We start from the raw sequence: 19,868 nt of genomic DNA on the forward strand, positions 1-19,868 counted from the left end.
ATAATAAAACTCTCCGAAGGTCATGTGACAGGTTTGTTTTCATTTTGCGAGGATAGAAGAACACAGACTAAAACTTGTGCAAGATGTAGTTTAGAACCGGGAATCCATACTAGGAAGTAAGGTAACCAGGATGTGAGATACACTGTTGTGAAATGTACCATCATTGCATGCGTATTGAATCGTAGATAATAGAGTGAAACTATAGATCTATATAATTCGACATTTCAAGTTCTGCTGCTACTGGCTGAGTGGTGAATGTTCTTGTAGATATAGATTGTCGTTTGATCCAACAGTGTATCCAGATATTGAAAAAAAAATATTATAGGGTCTGTTCAATGTGGTATTCATCTCACTTTATTGAATACGAAGTTGGACTTTGAAATTTAAACAGCCAACTGAAAGTAAGAGTTCTCAAGTGGTGTAGCACCAGTGAATGGCATTTCACTTCCTCAATGTGATGCGAATGTTACACAGAATTTAGAAATAGTAGAATATGTTACAGAAGAGAGACATTGGCAAAACTCATTTAGTTAAGAATGAAATAAAACACCATCATTATACTCTGACACTTGTACATGAATATATCAATCCTGCTATCATAACCTTTTTTGCATTGCATTACCACATTAGGTCTAATTAGGTTTTGAGGTACCATGTTTGGTCTCTTCTTTTCATAAAATGAATACCCCACATTTGACTTTCATAATACATGTTGTAGCAAAAATGATTATTAATGGGTGAAAATGTTTGCATTATTTTAATTTACAACTTTATGTATTACTAAGCTTAACAAGTGAAAACTTTTGTGTTTAGAAGTTCAATAAATGTAAGGGAAAATTTACTGGCCAAAAACTGTGAATAAAACCGGTCTAAAGTAAGGACATACACCGACCACTGAAACCTGTAGATATTATATGCTTGAAAAAATATTCCTACAGTATATTTTGGAAATCTATACGGAATATGCTTAATAACAAGTGCTCTAATATCCATATACTTATTCTCAGAGAAGAAGCAGCCATGTCGGCACCCACTGTGCCCTTTGCCAGGAGTGGACAACAAGTGGCATCGTCCCCTGGGTCACAGGTGTCCTCATCCCCTACCCTTGTGTCTTATCCTCAGAATGATCGGATCATTCAGGATATTTCTGGTAAGTTATTCTCAAACAAAAGAGAACTTTTTGTTAGTGTCTGAGAATACTTTATGAGGCACAAGAAAAGCTTGTTGTTGAAATGTTTCTTGCTGTCTTTCCTTTAAAGAAAAAAACCGATTGGTTGAGATAAAAAGTTGTCACATATCAGTGGTACATGTATATTGAAAAAAAATCTCATTAACTTTTAATGAAATACTGTTAAATTGAACCGTAGCTTTTGTACATTGTTATTCTAAACTGTATTTTGTGTGTTGTCAGAGTGCATAGCTGACCTGAAGTCGGACTTCGAGGACAATCAGCAGCCACTGACCGATGACAATCAACAACTTCAGCGGTTCTGTGCCAAACTGGAGTACCTGCTGAGAGCCGACATGAAAGGTGTGGAGAGGTCAAGTTTATTTTTAATTATTACTAGACGATTGTTCATGCAAACAAAGGTCTATAATAAAGTACTGTTTTTGTTTTTACAAGATAAGTACACAATACTGGGGAAGAAGAAGGACTACTGGGATTACATCTGTGACTGCTTGGGATCTACAAAGGGGATCAATGATGGGATTAAGTATGTGAAAACACTTGGAGATGTAAGTACACAGACTTAAAATTCAGATATTTCTATTTTCATGGAGAGTGTTTATGTGTTGAATATTATACCTCTGTGTTTGACACAGTTGATACATGTAGGTTTTTTGGTGAATGCACACAGTGTTTATGTGTTGAATATTTTGCCTCTATGTATAACACAGTTCATACATGTACATGAAGGTTTTTTTGTGAATAGACACAGATCATTGTGAAATTTTATGGATAGTGTCCAGCCAGTTACATGGTACCAATCTTAAGAATTTGAATTTCATTGATGTTGTGTCAGAGCTGAGAATAAATTCAATGTCTAACAATAAGAAATAATTTTTTTTTACTCATAATTGTGTGCTTAATAGACACTAGTACATTTGATCCCTTACTGGTCTAACTTTTCTTTTCTTTTTCAATGATTGTATTCTATTTAGTTTAGATTTAATATAATTGGTGCGAGTTTACTCTGGTTTTGATGAATAGCTCTCTTTCAGTACAAGACTTCTGTGGGTAAGGGCCGAGCCTTTCTGCGCTTTTGTTTGATGCACAACAGAATGGCGGACAGTCTGCAGGCCTGTATCATGAACGGAAAAGTCACAAGGTACTTCCGTATCCTTGATATGCTCAGCATTTCACAAGATACTCCTTTCAGTTCTGTTTCCTTAGTACACAAAGCTTGTTTGGTCCAGGAGTGCATATTAAGTTTTTCTGTGTTATAAACTTATGACATTTTAATGTAATATGAAAGACAAATACATTGTAGAGTACAATGTAAGAAATTTTATGGAAATGAGATTTGGGAGGGCTAGGATATTTATACTGAGGTCTTAAACGGTGACTACACAATACCATGTAATGTATCTAAGCAGAATCTCTGACAAATTATAAGTGGGGTTGTTTTTATACAGTTTATTACAGTTTATTACAGTTTATTTATTTTGCACAGGTTCATCTAATTTTAGTACATGTACATGTAAAAAAAAACATCAGACATCTTTGTTTTATAATTTGAAAATAATGCATATGACTTGAAATACTCAAGGCAATTGGTGTTTGTTTTGATACATGTAAGAGTCTATTTAATATATATATTTACACATAAGAATACTTCTAATAAAGCATCATTCAGTCTCTTCCTAACGTTGCCTTTCTTTTCTTTTGCAGTGACTATTTTCACCCAAAGTCAATATGGCTGAATCACGACAAAAGCAGCTCCCTGATCAGTAACCTTTATGACCTCACTGACCTTCAGTTCGACCTTGCACCCAGGGGTTATGACCTTGACAATGCCTGGCCATCATTTGCCAAGTATTTATATTTTCAATTTTTTTTTTGAGATTTCCAAGTATATTGCATTGTTAAATTCTCTTAAAGAAAGAAACTTCACTATGAAGATAAGATGAAATCGCCACTATTAGACTGATAATCTAATGGAAACGGAGACAAACATACATGTTTGGTTGATTGAGTGAGGTAACTTTTGTTGGGTGTTTTAGGAAAACCCCAGGAAATCAAAACTGGAACCCCCCAAGTCGAGCGGACAGCATGAGCAGTCTAATCAGTATTCCCATTCAGGTCAGTGAAGTATTCAGTTGATATAACTCAGTCACAGAGATGTAAAGATATATGATAAAAATCTTATTTTTATTAATAAAGAAAATCCCCATCACTTACTTTTAGAACATACATTTGCTAATGAAGATTGAATTGTTGAATGAAATGCATTGTTTTAAGTAAAGCTCTTTTATATATCATTTGATTTTAAAATCCTTATTTCTTATCATCAACTTTCTCATTAACAATTGTTAGTTTGTTGTGTCAAAATTGACTTTTGTGTGCGATAAGTTGTAATTTAGTTGTGTAATGTGTGATTGACTTTTGTAGGAGAATCGACGTGGAGAATCTTTTAGCGAGTCGTTTGACGTGGAGAACAGTCTGAGACAGGAGTATGGCGACCAGATCGAGGCTCTGGAGCAGCAGAAGAAAAGTCTACAGCAGTCTGTAGTCCACACAAAGTCCGAGATAGAAATCATCCAGGGGCAGTACGCTGATCTAAAGACTCAGCACGAGGCACTGACAGTGGAAAATAAGGAGCTTCAGAAGAGGTGAACAAGAGACACAAACTTGTACATGTACACACAAGTCTAATTTAAGGGACTTCAATATTGGTACATGTATTTGGTTGCCTAGATATATCCTTTGAGATGTATCTCCTTTATAGCATTTTTTTTAATGTATCTGTAGCCATGACAGAATGTGTCTGGAGGTGGAATCCAAAGAGAAGGAGATGCAGATGAGGGGGGAGGTTCACCAGAGAGAGGTGAAGAGTTTGGAGGAAGACCTGAAGAAGAGGGAGGAGGTGGGGCAAAGCCTCCAGGAGAAGATTGACAGGCTGGAGACCTCCCACCAAGGCAGCCATGACAGTCTGAGGACTCAAGTCTCAGAGCTGGAGAAGAGCAATGCTGACCTTCAGATGCAGGTAGCTGTATTCATTAATAGTAAAGGACTACTGAATTATGTCATAAGCTCTCTTTTGATCTCAATCTCACTTTTTAGTTCCTGTGTCTATCGTGTCTCAGTCTCAATGTTTGGCTCTATATCTATTTTGTTAAAGTGTGAATAAAAGAGAGATTTTCAAGTTTTATGGTCCTAGAGACAGGTTTTTGAAGAGGAGTTTAAATATTAAAGATAAATCTTGAATAATATGTAATATTATATGAATACTCGGAAATCCTATAGAATTTTTTTCATTAATAAGTAGAAAAATTTTGATATAGTTTATAACTAATATCAACAGCCAACCTAACTATCATTATACAGCAGGTGTTCATAAAACCTCCATTGTTTAACTAAATATACCTCAGTTCTTCTTTTGTATGTTTACAAGATAGTTTAACATACTAGACTGATGATTTATTGTAGGTTAGGAATCTAATGTCAGACCTTGCAAACAGCATTGAGGGGGATTCAAAGAAATCCGAAGAAATCTCCAGCCAGGAAGCAAAGGTAAAAACTCTGGAGTCCAAAAACCAGGAGTTACTTCAGCGCATTGAAAATATGATTGCTAGTAAAGATAGCGAGGCCTCGGCTAGGATGGACTCGGTCAATCAAATGCAGGGACTTGTGGGAAATCTGAAAGAGGTGGAGGCCGAGAAACTTCGACTAGAGACTCAGCTAGCGGAAATCATGCGGGAGAACGAGTCAAGGCGGTCACAGATAGAGGTAATGGAGAAAGAGAAAGTGGAGGGGGAAGAGAAGTGGCAGCAAGTTGTGGGTGAGCTGGAAAGGAAAGTCAAAGAGGTGGAAGATAACGCCGAGAAAGAGAGAGAAAATAACAAACAAAGGACAGAGGAAATCAGAGCAGAACTCAGTGATTTGGTGACTAAACTAAGCAATGCTGAAGAAAGATCTCAAAGCTTGGAGAAAGAGAAAGCTAGTCTGGATGCTGAATTATGTGAGAATAAGAAGTGCTTAGAGGAGAAGAAGAAAGAGATCACTGAACTTGGTATACTTGTTGAACAAATGAAGAAGGACCAGAGTGTTCAAGTGTCTGACCTCCAGGACAAATTGAAGGTTCAGGAATCCAAGGTTCAGGAGAAAGAAGAACAGTTAAATGAAACTCAAACAAAAATTTCCAATTTAGAATCTTCTCTTGAAGAAAAAACAAGTGCCTGCTCCAAGCTCAATGAAAAAATGTCGCATCTTTTACATGAAAAAGAGAACCTTGAACAAAGCTGCTCCAATCTACGAACAGAACTAAAGCATGCAAATGAAAAGAATGAACTGGTTAGTAATTCTAAGGAAGAAAACCAGAAACTGGTGGAAGAGAAACTTCAGGTTATTGAAGACAAGGATAAAACCATGGAAAGCATGCTTCATTCTGTCAAGTGGGTTCTGTCGGAGGATGGGGACAGCCAGCTTGGACAGGTATGTAGATTTAGGTTTTTATGGAGTAGGCATAATGGTTTCTCTAGCAAATCAATTAAAAATTAGTTAGGCCAAGTTAAAGGAAATTTTTTTACTAGTTACCATTAAGTTTTTTTGAAAGCAAAATTTTTCAATTTTGTTCCGAGTATATATTCATTTCACTGATTAGAAAGAGATATTGATTTTTAATAATTTATGAAAAGCAAAGCAAAAAAAAAAATGAAAGTACTGAAGTACTGACGAGTGTTGATTTTATTTTAAAATCTAAAAGTTGATTTTATTCTAGAATCAATGATGTTATTTTGCATGTCATGTAGTTTTAATCTGTATTTGAATTATGCACAGTTTTATAATATGAATTCTCAGACTTTTCTGACAAGATTTGATTTTGAGAAAACCTTGTATGAATCATGTTGTCTGATATTTAAAAATAGAAGCCATACAGTCAAACTATGTATCAGCAATCAAAATTGTATGGATCCAAGCGATATTAAACTATAGTCTTGCTCAACCAGACGCTTGGCTATCGCCGTTAATCTATGACAAGCAAGAGAATCTTTCTGCTTGGTGGAGATGTACGGAGACAGCTGAATGGCTGGTTGAATGAGATTAAATTGAACTCTGGCGTAGGAATACAAACGACTACATAAAATATCTAAATTGTTCGCACCATTTAAAGTCTGACTATTTTCAAGGTATTTTTAATATGTTTCCTTGAAAAACAATGCATCAGCATACATTACATTGAATTTATTGATTATTTTCAAGAACTACATAATTTAAGTCTTGTCCGGTGATGATTTGTGCTTAGGTTCAAACTCTGTTTCATTTCCGGTTTGCCAGAGTAACTGCATAGGAGAGCTGAATAAAATCAACTCCCAAAAATTGAAAGAACAATGGTTTCTCAAAAAACAATAAATCAAATTTTTAATCAAATTAAAAAACGTTTATGATGTTGTTATATTGGTTTTGTATTTCTATGCAGGTACCAGCTGTTGAAGGAAACTCAGAATTTTCATCGGTGCTAGAAAAGTTATGTGATCATATAAACTCTGTAAAAAATAAATTAAATGAAGTGTCCATGGAAAAGTCTAGGATTCATAATGATTTAATTGAAAGCAAGCAGACACTGAAAAATCAAAGTACTGAAATATCCAAACTTCAGGCAGTAAACCAGAGTTTGCAACAAGAAGTTCAAACTACATTAGATGCTCAAGGGGATCTACAGAAGACAATGTCGGAAGTAGACAATGTCTTATCAGAAACCAAAGAAAGAGTTGTGGAGTTGGAGGAAAAGCTGAGGGAGACTGAGGCGCAGCTACAGGAAGCAGTGACGGAGAGCGAGGGATTTAATGCACAGAACATAAAATTACAGGAGGAAATTAGCATAATGAATGGTGAAATCGCAGCCATGAGGGAAAAATCTTCAAAAACAGAATCTGAGCTACAACAAAGCTGTCAGACCAACAAAGACAATACAGAAGTCAGGAAATCGCTGGAGGAGAAAATCAGCCAGAAGGAGCAGACATTGTTGTCTCAGTCTCAGATGATTGGGCAGCTACAGGAGAAAGTGTCCTCACTTGAGGAACAAGTCCTCAGACACCGGGAGGAGGCTCACCAGTGGAAGGACAGGCTCAAGGATCTTACCTCGGAACATGAACACCTGACAAAGCAATATGAGGAACTTGTTCAGAAAAACAGTGAAGTCCAAAAAACTATTGAACTCATGCAGGAAGAGAAGAATGAGTTGGAGGACAAAAAGAAAGCTGTGCATACAAAGCTTTTTGATGTAGAGCGGGAATTATCTGCGATGCAGGAGGAGAAAAAGAAACTGTGTAAAGATCACAAGACTCTTGTAGGTCAAATGGAAAGTGAAAGAACAGACCTGAAGGTGAAACTAGAGGAGGCTATGAGTGATGTTCATACTATTGGAGAACAGCTGAAGGATACATCCTCCCAGTTGGAAGCAGTGGACAGTGAGAAGGAGAGAGCAGAGAGTGACAAACAGGAGCTAGAACAACGGCTGAGTGAGCTACAGAACCAGCTGAGTGAGGCGGAACAACAAAAGAACGAGGCTGAACTGAGCCTGAGGAATGTCCAAGATGTCAGTACAGGTGTTGAAGAAGAAAAGAGTAAGTTGTTGGAAGAACTGGAGAAATTGCAGACGGAGAGTTCAGAACTTTCTCAACAAATAGAAACACTAAAGGAATGTGGAGAGTCTCAGCAGAGTGAGATTGGTAGACTCCAGACAAAACTAGCTGAAGTGGAGGCTGAACTTGAACAAAAAAGCAGTGATTGGGAGAGTAAGAAACATGAAATGGAGGAAAAGATTCTTGTGTTAGAAAAGACATTGTCAGAAAGTGACTCAGTCAGAGGCTCAACATTGGAGATAGTAAAAGAGTTGGAGAAAGAGATAAGTGAAAAATCAAAGACTGTTGAAAAGTTGGAGCAGTCTTTAGCGGAAGCCATGACAGAAAACCAGAGTCTAATGGTGAGTAGGGAGGAGGGGGAGACGTCACAGGGTCGACTGGTGTCGGAGATAGAGACACTGAAGCAGGAGATCACGGCACTCAACTTCCAGCTCAGCTCTGACCAAATTGAACACGAGAAGTCCTTGCAGGTGTGTATTGTTACCTGAAGTCAAAAAGTAGTTGATGAAATATTAATAGATTTATAAGTTTTTGATACATGTAGTGATATCAATCTTCTCAACACTGTTCAAGATTTTAAATTTTTTTATCAATTGACAGTTTCACACACAGTGTACCAGAATTTTTGGTTTGAATTACAACACTTTGACTGCCCTCTAAATCTCCAAAGACGACAAATGGAAAAAATCAGATAACATTATTTCTGTTGCATTTTTAATTACCTGGTATATTTCCTTATTAATGTACAAATGGGTTTGGTACATGTACTTGACAAAACAAAATACTTTTTAAGTTTGTTACTGACTTTTTTCCAAATTTTTGTTTATGTTTCGAAAGTCTATAGAAGGTAGAGCTTTAAAAGCCTGACAATGTTCCTTAGACGGTTACAAATCTTATATTAAGTGATTATAGTATTATATTTTTTTAACATTTTTGTTATTACATAGAAATTGTCTATTGTTAAATATGTTTTTTCTAACAGAGCTATGCTTCCAAAGAGATCGATTTGAAGAGCTATGAAGAGAAACTTCATGAGAAAGAGTCACTGACGCAGACCCTACAAGAGGAACTGCTAACGATTAAACAAGCGAGGGAGACAGAGGCGATTAACATCAACAAAGAGGTAGGCGTACAGACTTACAATGTTAAAAATGTATGACAGCCGGACAGATTTATAAATCTTTATTTAATCAAGCTACTAAAATTTTTCAACTGAATATGATTAAAACATATTTATATTATAATTGAAAAAGTTAGGAGCAAATAGTTTTGTGTGAATTTTAAGTGTGAAGGATCATTCCATGAGGTCTAAAAGGTTTACAACTTTGTCATGCATCCTTTTATATCACAGCCTCTTTTCCTTCATCCACTAGGAATTCAGGCTTTCTGTTTAATGTACTATATTTAGTAATTGTCATTTACAGCAAATAATGGTAAATTGATTTTTTTAACATTGAAGAATTCAAAATATCAATGAAAATTTGCAATTTACAAATATTATAAATATTTTAATTCATTGAAAAAATTCATATTTTCTGAAGTTTCAAGATCAATGATGCAGTGAAATGTGTTATTTGCAGTGATATTACTAGTTTTATTTTAATTTTCATGGATTTTTATCATTTCTCCCCTTATCATCAATCAAATTTCATTTCTGTTAATTTTTCAATCCAAGCTGACAAGTTTTTGTTTTAATTGCATATAACACTTGTTGTTTTGAAGATTGAAGACTTGAGCTCCCAAGTGTCATCATTAGAGAAAGAGAAAGAAGTGCTTGCAGGAGAATTATCGCAGGTGTGTACAGGTGCAAACACACAGGTAAACTGCCTCATTGCATCGAATGTTACTGCTTTATTCTCTGTGACTCGCATAACCATTCACCAATCCAAAAGTTTCTGGTTCAATGGTATGTTGATTCCATGTCCTATCAATATGCAGTGAAATGCGTTTATAGCCAAGCCCAAGGGACCAGTGGATTTATCTCGTTGACTGTCAGTTTTGGTTATTGAGGCATGAAATAAAAAACCTTCAATCTCTAGAAATCTTTATGAAATAATTGTTTGGGAAACAAGGATTTTTGTGAATTAAATTCATTCAAACAATTATGTTGATTAGTATTTCTTAGTTTTCAACTTTAAAACAATTTGTTATAAAAGATGTAAATTTCATTATTTTTCACCTCTATGGGACTCCAAATCAGTTCACTATTCGTTATAACCGAATTGGTTATAGCAGGAAAAGTTTGCAAGGATTTGTTGAAAATTTTGCCAGGGACTCTACAAAACTTTTTTATATCTGGAATTTTGCTATATTTGTGTTCAAATGAAACAAATTGATTTGTTGGGATGGATTTGCTTTATCAACTATTTCTGATTTTGCTTCTATTATTTGTACAGAAAACAAAAGATCTACAAAGTAAAGAGAGCCTCTGTTCTCAGCTTAGGGTGAGGTTGACAGTTTACCTTTGACTTTGTATTTTTAATCAAGATCTTATATTTCAAAGTAATTTTTAGAAAAAATTATTTTGATATATAAATTTAAAAGGCTTAAATGTTTTTAAGTAAGATTTGAACATTATTTAATATGCATGCACAAGAAGATAAAATTTTGAAATGATGAATAATTTGCCTAAATAAGCTTCAATGTTTATTGTAATATTTGAATCTCATGTAACATTCAGGCACAAGAAGAAAAACAGAAAGATGAGTTGAATTCTATTGAGGAGAACAAGGACATGGAGATCTCACAACTGAAAAGTGACATGAAACAGTTGAAAAAGAAAATTGTCCAGCTGACAAAGTGAGTGTTTATATGTATACAGCTTACAAAGTGAGTGTTTATATGTATACAGCTTACAAAGTGAGTGTTTATATGTATACAGCTTACAAAGTGAGTGTTTATATGTATACAGCTTACAAAGTGAGTGTTTATATGTATACAGCTTACAAAGTGAGTGTTTATATGTATACAGCTTACAAAGTGAGTGTTTATATGTATACAGCTTACAAAGTGAGTGTTTATATGTATACAGCTTACAAAGTGAGTGTTTATATGTATACAGCTTACAAAGTGAGTGTTTATATGTATACAGCTTACAAAGTGAGTGTTTATATGTATACAGCTTACAAAGTGAGTGTTTATATGTATACAGCTTACAAAGTGAGTGTTTATATGTATACAGCTTACAAAGTGAGTGTTTATATGTATACAGCTTACAAAGTGAGTGTTTATATGTATACAGCTTACAAAGTGAGTGTTTATATGTATACAGCTTACAAAGTGAGTGTTTATATGTATACAGCTTACAAAGTGAGTGTTTATATGTATACAGCTTACAAAGTGAGTGTTTATATGTATACAGCTTACTAAGTGAGTGTTTATATGTATACAGCTTACTAAGTGAGTGTTTATATGTATAATGCATAATATGAAACATTGTTACCTTGAACTCAATAGGACCAAGTTAAGAATTCTTGATAAATAGAGGTTAAAATGGTGGTTGTGACTTGAAACTCATTTTGGCTTATCCATGGTAATCAGAATGTTGCTGATAATTAATTTATTAAAGTTCAGCTGTGCTTTCTCTATCTTTGATTTATTTATTTCCATTCATTCAAAATTGAACTTGATCATTTCACATGCAGGGACAGATTGTAGAATCTTCAGTGCTCCAGGCTCTGATCCTTTGTGAAGCAATGCATGGTTTTTCTCACTTGAAACTGGATTGAAATTCTCATTGAGATTATTGTTAAAAAAACTAAATAAATGAAAATATGTTGTTTGTAAATGCAGGGAGAAAGACAATCTTTGGCAGCAGACAGACCGCCTAACTTACGAACAGAAGATGCAGTCAACCGCGAAGTGGATGGACGAGAAGTCGGTCACACACTGCCTGGGCTGTAAAACCGAGTTCACCTTCATGGTTAGAAAGGTGCATGTTGTCATTTTTTGATTTACCATCTTTTTTTTACCCTATATTAAAATGCATTTTTTTGTTTAACTATAATCAGCATTACAAGAAATCTATGGTTTTACTGGTGATAATTTTAGTTAAAAGCATGCATCTTTGCTTTGGATAAATTTTTTCATGTGTTCAACCTTCAGTGTTTAAGATGATTTAAAAGTTCTTTTGTGATTTTAATTTTATTTAATTGTATTTATATTATATTATTTATATTTAATTTAATTGTGGCACATTGAAGTACGCTTCAGCATTTTAGTTTGTATAGCAATATTTAATATATCTTGAGTGAGATTTCCTTTATGAGAGTACCAATTCTAAAGTTTTATTTTGAGTTGTGTAAACAGTCACATAATTATTCTTTTTGATTGCTTTGATTGATAATGGAAGACATTTTTATTTTCAGCATCACTGTCGGCTGTGTGGTCGGGTATTCTGTTACAACTGTAGCAACAATTTTGTAGACTCTACATATAGCAGGTTAGTACCACTATAGCAACAATTTTGTAGACTCTATGCATAGCTGGTTAGTTCCACTGTAGCAACAATTAGATATGTTGCATATAGCAGGTCAGTACAACTCTAGCAACAATTACTTATTATCTACGTATAGCAGGTCAGTATAACTGTAGCAACAGTTAAGTAGACTCTATGCATAGCAGGTTTATACAACTATAGCAACAATGTTGTAAACTCTACGCATAGCAGGTTTATACAACTGTAGCAACAATATTGTAAACTCTACGCATAGCAGGTTTGTACAACTATAGCAACAAATACTTATATTCTGCGTATAGCAGGTTTGTACAACTGTAGCAACAGTTACATATTCAAGTATATCTGTCGATGATTATCAAAGATTTATCATTTTAGTTTATTTTATCATACTTAATCAAAGCCTTCTAGTGCAAGCATCATCACGAAGTCCAAGATTTTGCTAACTTCATAAATCAGTAACTCCCAAGTCTGCATAAAGTGCATACAATTAATACTAATGTATTTTCTTACTGCAAAACAGGCTTCTGTATTTATGTTAACCAGTATATATATTTGTGGCTTTTAAATTATCATTTTTTTCCCAAATGTGGACAGCTTGCAGTCTGAAACTAAATGATTATTTATTAATAAGTGAAATACATGTATATATCATTAAAAATTTATCAGTTGTTTAAGCTTGCTCCATAGACATGAATGTGTATCAATTTAGCAAAATCTTCTTTTTCTCCAATCTCTGCTTCCAACACTTAGATATTTATACATTTACATTTCAACAAATTTTACCAAGTTGCTGTGGACCGTTGTTATTGTAATATAAAACAGTCCTAAAACCGAATATAAGAGTGCAGCAGCTTCATTGGAGGGTTTATGATTAGCAAAATGTTTCTCTACTAAACATGCCACCTTTTCAACCATGTATGAGGTTCCAAACATCAAAGCACTGACCTTGTCAAAATATTAGGCATGATGTTGATAAATGTTGACTGACACCATTTTTTTTTATTTTTAAACCCATACTTAAGGGTCCCATTAAGGTAATGTTTGTCATACTTTACTGAAACATTGTTACTTAAAAAAGCTTGCTTGACTTCATCTTTGGAAACTCCTCTGATTTTAGCTTTTTTTCCATCTGAGTTCATGTTATCAATCAATTGTAATTGCAATAAAATTAGAAAGTAATAGTTTCCTATTAACTTGAAGTGTTATTTGCATGATTATTTGCATTATCATCAGCTCCAGGACCCACTGCTTTAGGCTTGTATTCATTAAACATTGTTTTTTCTTGTAAGCATAATTAAAAGATTTTATAACATGATCACTTTGTAAAAAAACAGTTTTTAAAATTTTTTCTTCAGCTAAAATTTATAATTAGACATTGGTTATTAATGCCAAGAAGCATGAACAAGTTTTATATTTTCATCACAATACCATGACAATTATTTTCAATTATATTATTTTCTTATACATTTATGAGGTAATCACATTTATACTTTCAATTTTAACTGTATTGAAATGAAAATAACCAAATGCCTGAGTAATATTTTATTTTTGTGGCATTTTGTTAGAATGTGTGAAATTTTGTGATGTTTTCTCCCTCAGTAAGAAGTCCCGGGCCTGTAATCTGTGTTACCAGAAGTATACCCAGTCTGATGCCCTCAGTACCTCAATGATCAGTCGCCTACAGGAGGAGGAGGGGCCAGAGAGTGAAGAGGAGGAGCAGACCTCGCCCAAAGTCCTCAGTCCCCCCGTCCCAGGTACTCACTGCTTAGTCCTCATTAAAAGTCTCCACTTAGTCCCTTCATATAATTTTCCTGTGTGGTATACAGATTATACTATAGTTCTTTATTTCATATATGCTGGTTTCTAGTTTTTGTTCGTTAAGAGTCTCAATCATTATACAGAGTGTCTCCTGATTGTGTTTTCATTTAACCTCATTATAATGCTCAGTTATATGGACATCATACACAAGAAAGGACACTTATGGTGGTTTTTTTTGGTAAATTAGTTATCATTGCTTCAGCTGAAGATCCAGAAAACTCCAGTCTTCAGACCAGCAGTGTTAGTGAGAATCATACTCTGTCCACTGAAACTTTGGGTCAACCAGAGGTCAGCAACCCTCCCCAACATACCTCCACCCCCATCAAAGACCCAGGGAGGGGACAGTCCACACCGAACCTTGAGACGGCCCCCAGGGAGAACGTGGAAGCAGAGGAGGCTGTGGTACCTGGACAGGTGGCAGCAAACATCTCCATCTCTGTAGTCGGACAGAATGAGACAGACGAAGTGAAGAGAGTTAAAAAGGGAAGTGTAGGGTAAGTGTCAGAAGTCAAAAAATTCTCAGAGTCAAAAAGGGAAAGTGTAAGACAAGTGTCAGATTTTAGAAAAATTTAAAGAACTAAAAATGGAGGTCTAGGGTAGGTGGCAGAAATTTTCTGCTATGGTAACTTTGTGAAAGCAAAGAACTTAGGGTTTGACTAAGGATGAAATCTTCCATTTGTTATATATTTTCTTTGTTTGAATGAAAGGGGTAAAGGGTTGAAAGATCAACTTGTATGATCTGACATTGTTTGAAGGGATGGAGCGGAGGGTTTGACCAAGGATGAAATCTTCCACCTGGTCAGTGATGAGGAGATTGCGAGATCCCAGAGCGCTTCGTCTGATGACTACCAGTACCAGGATCCCAACCCAAAGTACGCACATAGTATACTCAATGATGTCATTATGACGTATACACTATTAACTACACACTCTAATGCAGTACAAGTGTAATGATTTAGAATACCTAGTCCTAACCCAAAGTAAGCATTCTGATACAAAATATAAAGTGCACTTGCTAGAATATACACTATTACTATCCAAATTAGGAAATAAACTACAGTAAAACACGGTTATAACGAAGTGCCAGGGACGGGCGGTTTTGCTTCGTTATAAGCGTAATTCGTTATATCCATTTACAACATGTAATATAGTCACAGGGAATGAAAATCACTTCGCTGTAAGCATCAATTCATTATAAGCGTGTTCGCTATAACCGTGTTTTACTGTATTCCTTACCTTCAGCTCACAAAAGCACTAATGCAACACTTGATTATTTTTGATAGAAAGTAAATTACACAGAGGAGGAATTTTTAAATACAAAAAATATTCAAGAGTTGTTGTTGAATCACTCAGAGTAATTGCATGTATAAACTATATGTTTAACCATTTGTTTTAAAAGAGAGTGTGTTTATGCTAGATTCTACTTTTTTGTCTGTCATTAGATTTAAAATTTTGAGCTTTCTTGTACCCATTTCTATTTTTTTTATACAAGAATTACATTGCCATCTTAATTTGCATACTATAGACAATAATTCAATAAACCACATGCGGCATCATCTTTGTAGGCTAGAATACAGGTTTTATTTATGCCATATATACAGTTGAACTTCAGTACCTTGAACACTGATATCTTGAATACAATGGATATGTCGAAGTGATATTTAAGTCCCAAACGTACAGTAGTTTACCCCTGATATCTGGATTACTCGGATATCTCGAAGTTTTCAACCAGTCCCATTTAGTTCGAGATAATGAGGTTTGACTGTATCTTTTTTATGCCCCGCCATGGAATTGCTGGGCATATAGTGTTATTCTGTTTTGTCATTTCGTCCTTCCGTCATTTTCATCCTTCCGTCATTCTCATCCTTCCATCCTTCTGTCATTCCTTCATCTTTCATTTTCCAATCCCTATATCAACAACTGTTGCACACATTTAACTCAAATTTAATATATGGGTGTGTCTAATAAATATATAGGAACACAATCCAAATCAAAAAGGGAAAATCAAAATTCCTTTTTTTTGACCCTGTTTTTCATATCTGCATCCATATACACCCCTTTTTGCCAAAAATAAGCCTTTACAAGTCAAAGTTGATGGAATTTTCCTGAGTCATTGACATTTAAATGCATTACACAGACATTTAAAATGAGTAACGTTCCTCTTATTCTTATAAAAACTTATGAAGCATCAGAGGAACGTTCCTCTTTTCACTTCAACAGAAATCTTCACAAAGAATCTGAGGAACGTTCCTCTTTTCACTTTAACAGAAATCTTCACAAAGAATCTGAGGAACGTTCCTCTTTTCACTTCAACAGAAATCTTCACAAAGAATCTGAGGAACGTTCCTCTTTTCACTTCAACAGAAATCTTCACAAAGAATCTGAGGAACGTTCCTCTTTTCACTTTAACAGAAATCTTCACAAAGAATCTGAGGAACGTTCCTCTTTTCACTTCAACAGAAATCTTCACAAAGAATCTGAGGAACGTTCCTCTTTTCACTTCAACAGAAATCTTTATTAGAACATTTTACTCTGCATTTGTGTTTTACGACATTAAAACTATTTTAGGCCGGGTCTAATTTGTTCTGCCCTAGATTTTTGAATGAAATTTTTTACATGAATTACTACTGAATGATATAATTATTATTTTAAGATAAAAAAATAAGACATTTACCACATCGTTTGTTTAAAGGGTCATCTCAAAGTTTGTTAATTTTTAACATAGGACCCTATGGGATTTTGCTTGAAATGTATCAATTTTGCACATGTTTTTTAAACTTCTGCCCTAGGGATTTCTTTTTCAATTCTACATATTAAAGATATTGCTAAAAGGCATCAAATAGTCAAATAAAAAAACCCTTTTACCTCCTGCTTTGTTCGAGGGGTCTTATCAAAGTTGTTTTTTGTAAGCCCCATTTCCCAGATTTGTCGGATTATGGCTATTTTTTATTTAACAAAGGCGGAAATGGTGATCTTTATAGTATTATAAAAACATTCAGACATATTTAAGTAAAAAATAAATATATAACATTACATATTAAGGGTCATTAATATAAAATACATGGTTACTGTCTTGAAATATATGAATTAAGCTATATTTAGGTGGGTTAAGAAAACGTGACAGAAGGCTAGGCTTGCTGAAACCTTTTCACGTTTTCGACCCGAGCCCTAATATAGCTTATACTTCGAGACATTTATGTTTATTCCACAATATAATATCAATTTTACGCATCAAATGAGCTATTTTCAACAAATTTCGCTGAATATCTTCAGTTGAAACTATCACGCCATAGCGTCAACAATTTTTCAGGGACTTTTAACTTATTCTGCAATCAAACAAACATTACACTAAATTTGGCATTTGAAATTTTGGTCACCTGCGGGGGTATTTGTGGCATTACGACACATCTAGTTTTGGTTTTTCCAAGGATACTTATTTTGAATCTTGCTAATATGTTAATTCAATGAACAAAAATCTAGTCACTTTTTTTTATATGCTTTAAATTTTTAAAGGATCCCAAATGATTTCATCTAATATTGTTTATTTGTGCTGTGTTTAGTGTCACCACTGGTACAGTCATTAAGGCAGCAGAGCTTGAGAAAGGGGAGGTAAACAACTCAAGTGAATACTGGATCAAGCCGGGTAAAAGTCATGCCATTCCCGTGGTGATTGATAAGCAGAACACGGTGCTGTGCTGGGAGTTCACTTCCCAACCCAAGGTCTGTATGACTTCATTTGTTATTGTAATCTTAAATTTTTTAAAAACTAGATTTTATTCTAAAAGGAATCTTTCTGTGCAAATGCCTAAGCTGTGCATAGAACTTATATTGTATTATTTTCCAATAACTGTTTACTTATTGCATAATCTTTTTAATGCAAACATTCCAAAAGGTATATGAGATGCACTATAATGGTTGTACTGGTCATTCTTTGGTGTATGAAAACAACAGACATGTTTTTCCCACTGATTGAGTATACATGTATATGTATGTTTTTGTCACCTGACAGGATGTGATCTTCAGTGTGACCTACGTGGAGTTTGACCGGCCTGACCCCACCCTCACTCACTTCCTGGTACCGGCCTGTAAGTGTGATTCCCACAAACAGGCAGTCCGAGGGGAGCTGACCGCCAAGCAGACCGGTGTCTACTCACTGCTGTTTGACAACACCTACTCCAGGTAAGTAATCCACCAGTACCTGTAAAACACCTCAGACATCTAATTAATGTCCCACACCTACTCCAGGTAAGTAATCCACCTGTAAAACACCTCAGACATCTAATTAATGTCCCACACCTACTCCAGGTAGGTAATCCACCTGTAAAACACCTCAGACATCTAATTAATGTCCCACACCTACTCCAGGTAGGTAATCCACCTGTAAAACTCCTCAGACATCTAATTAATGTCCCACACCTACTCCAGGTAAGTAATCCACCTGTAAAACTCCTCAGACATCTAATTAATGTCCCACACCTACTCCAGGTAAGTAATCCACCTGTAAAACACCTCAGACATCTAATTAATGTCCCACACCTACTCCAGGTAGGTAATCCACCTGTAAAACACCTCAGACATCTAATTAATGTCCCACACCTACTCCAGGTAGGTAATCCACCTGTAAAACTCCTCAGACATCTAATTAATGTCCCACACCTACTCCAGGTAAGTAATCCACCTGTAAAACTCCTCAGACATCTAATTAATGTCCCACACCTACTCCAGGTAAGTAATCCACCTGTAAAACTCCTCAGACATCTAATTAATGTCCCACACCTACTCCAGGTAAGTAATCCACCTGTAAAACACCTCAGACATCTGATAATTGTCCACTCACTGCTGTTGGACAACACCTACTCCAGGTAAGTAATCTGTGAAACATTGCAGATATCTAATAAATGACCTTCACCTATTCCATGTAAGAAATCTACCTGCAAAACACCTCAAACATAAGTAATCTTTTTGTAAAACGCCCCAGGCACCCTGCTCCAGGTGAGAAATGCACCCCCAAAAATTATAACTATACTTGCAAGGTTAAAACCTCATATTTTGATTGGCATGACTTTGATATTATGAATCATATGTAGATATAAGTTTTAGGAACTGGTCAGTGCTGCTGCTGGAACAAAGGAAAAAAGCTTCCTTTTAAAATTAGACGGATTTCCTCGGAATAAAGTAGTTTGATCTTGGAGCAAATTATCACCTAATGTTATAATTTCTAATCAGAATCATAGTATGGTTTCATATTTTTCTAGAATAACGTCCAAAAAAATCAGCTACTCCTTGTGGACCAGACACCTGGGGAGCTGAGGTCGAAGGACAGTGGACACATTTGGGTTTCTTCAGTCATTGACTGAGCTGTTATGAACAACCAGAGTGACTGAGTTATTTAAACATATCATTTGGTGATTATTCAACATTTTAAAAGACCCAAAAGTATAATAGTGTTAAGTTATGATTATTCAACAGGCTGTGTTGGTGAAAAAGTTTGAAGTACATTGTACAACATTTTTTAAAATTTACAATAGTCAGATTATAATACATAGACAACATAATGAGTATGTATTCTAAACCAGTCTGTATTTATTTAACACACATCTGTATGTGTTAACTTTTAATGAGGGTTTAACAGGCTGTGGTTATAGTCAATTATATTAAGTATATTTTATTTCATTCAATACCTTATACATTATTTTTTACAAAGTATTCATTTTACATGATTAAATTATTTTAAACCATTTTTGGTAAACTTTTATTTTGTTGCTAAAAACTAATAAACACACAC

At 34.9% G+C, this 19,868-nt stretch overlaps 1 protein-coding gene across 3 annotated transcripts; it reads left to right on the forward strand.

Moving 5' to 3' along the window:
- The first annotated feature begins 16 nt into the window (after nt 1–16).
- LOC128187786 (FYVE and coiled-coil domain-containing protein 1-like) lies at nt 17–19,823 on the forward strand. 3 transcript variants are annotated; one of them, XM_052858372.1, is made up of 24 exons: nt 17–121; nt 1,008–1,150; nt 1,412–1,531; nt 1,625–1,737; nt 2,224–2,330; nt 2,894–3,037; nt 3,226–3,304; nt 3,614–3,834; nt 3,974–4,208; nt 4,652–5,656; nt 6,642–8,276; nt 8,789–8,929; nt 9,529–9,624; nt 10,203–10,250; nt 10,487–10,605; nt 11,599–11,737; nt 12,174–12,247; nt 13,288–13,299; nt 13,865–14,019; nt 14,286–14,577; nt 14,839–14,955; nt 17,644–17,803; nt 18,093–18,262; nt 19,339–19,823. In XM_052858372.1, exons 2-24 carry the CDS (start codon nt 1,021–1,023, stop codon nt 19,391–19,393), a joined length of 5,367 nt encoding a protein of 1,788 aa, XP_052714332.1. In that variant the 5' UTR covers nt 17–121; nt 1,008–1,020; the 3' UTR covers nt 19,394–19,823. The 3 variants fall into 3 exon arrangements, with proteins under 3 accessions (XP_052714332.1, XP_052714334.1, XP_052714333.1); XM_052858374.1 differs by having other exon boundaries at nt 18–121; nt 9,529–9,600; XM_052858373.1 differs by lacking the exon at nt 13,288–13,299 and having other exon boundaries at nt 18–121.
- Nucleotides 19,824–19,868: the final 45 nt, after the last annotated feature.

The sequence above is a fragment of the Crassostrea angulata genome, chromosome 6 (assembly GCF_025612915.1).
Source record: "Crassostrea angulata isolate pt1a10 chromosome 6, ASM2561291v2, whole genome shotgun sequence".
Lineage (NCBI taxonomy): Eukaryota > Metazoa > Mollusca > Bivalvia > Ostreida > Ostreidae > Magallana > Magallana angulata.

Coding starts and splice junctions, on each gene's coding strand:
- LOC128187786 (XM_052858372.1), top strand. CDS start 1,021: ATGTCGGCACCCACTGTGCCCTTTGCCAGGAGTGGACAACAAGTGGCA. Junction 11,738..12,173: donor TCACCTTCATGGTTAGAAAG/GTGCATGTTGTC, acceptor TTTTATTTTCAG/CATCACTGTCGGCTGTGTGG. Junction 18,263..19,338: donor TTTGACAACACCTACTCCAG/GTAAGTAATCCA, acceptor ATATTTTTCTAG/AATAACGTCCAAAAAAATCA.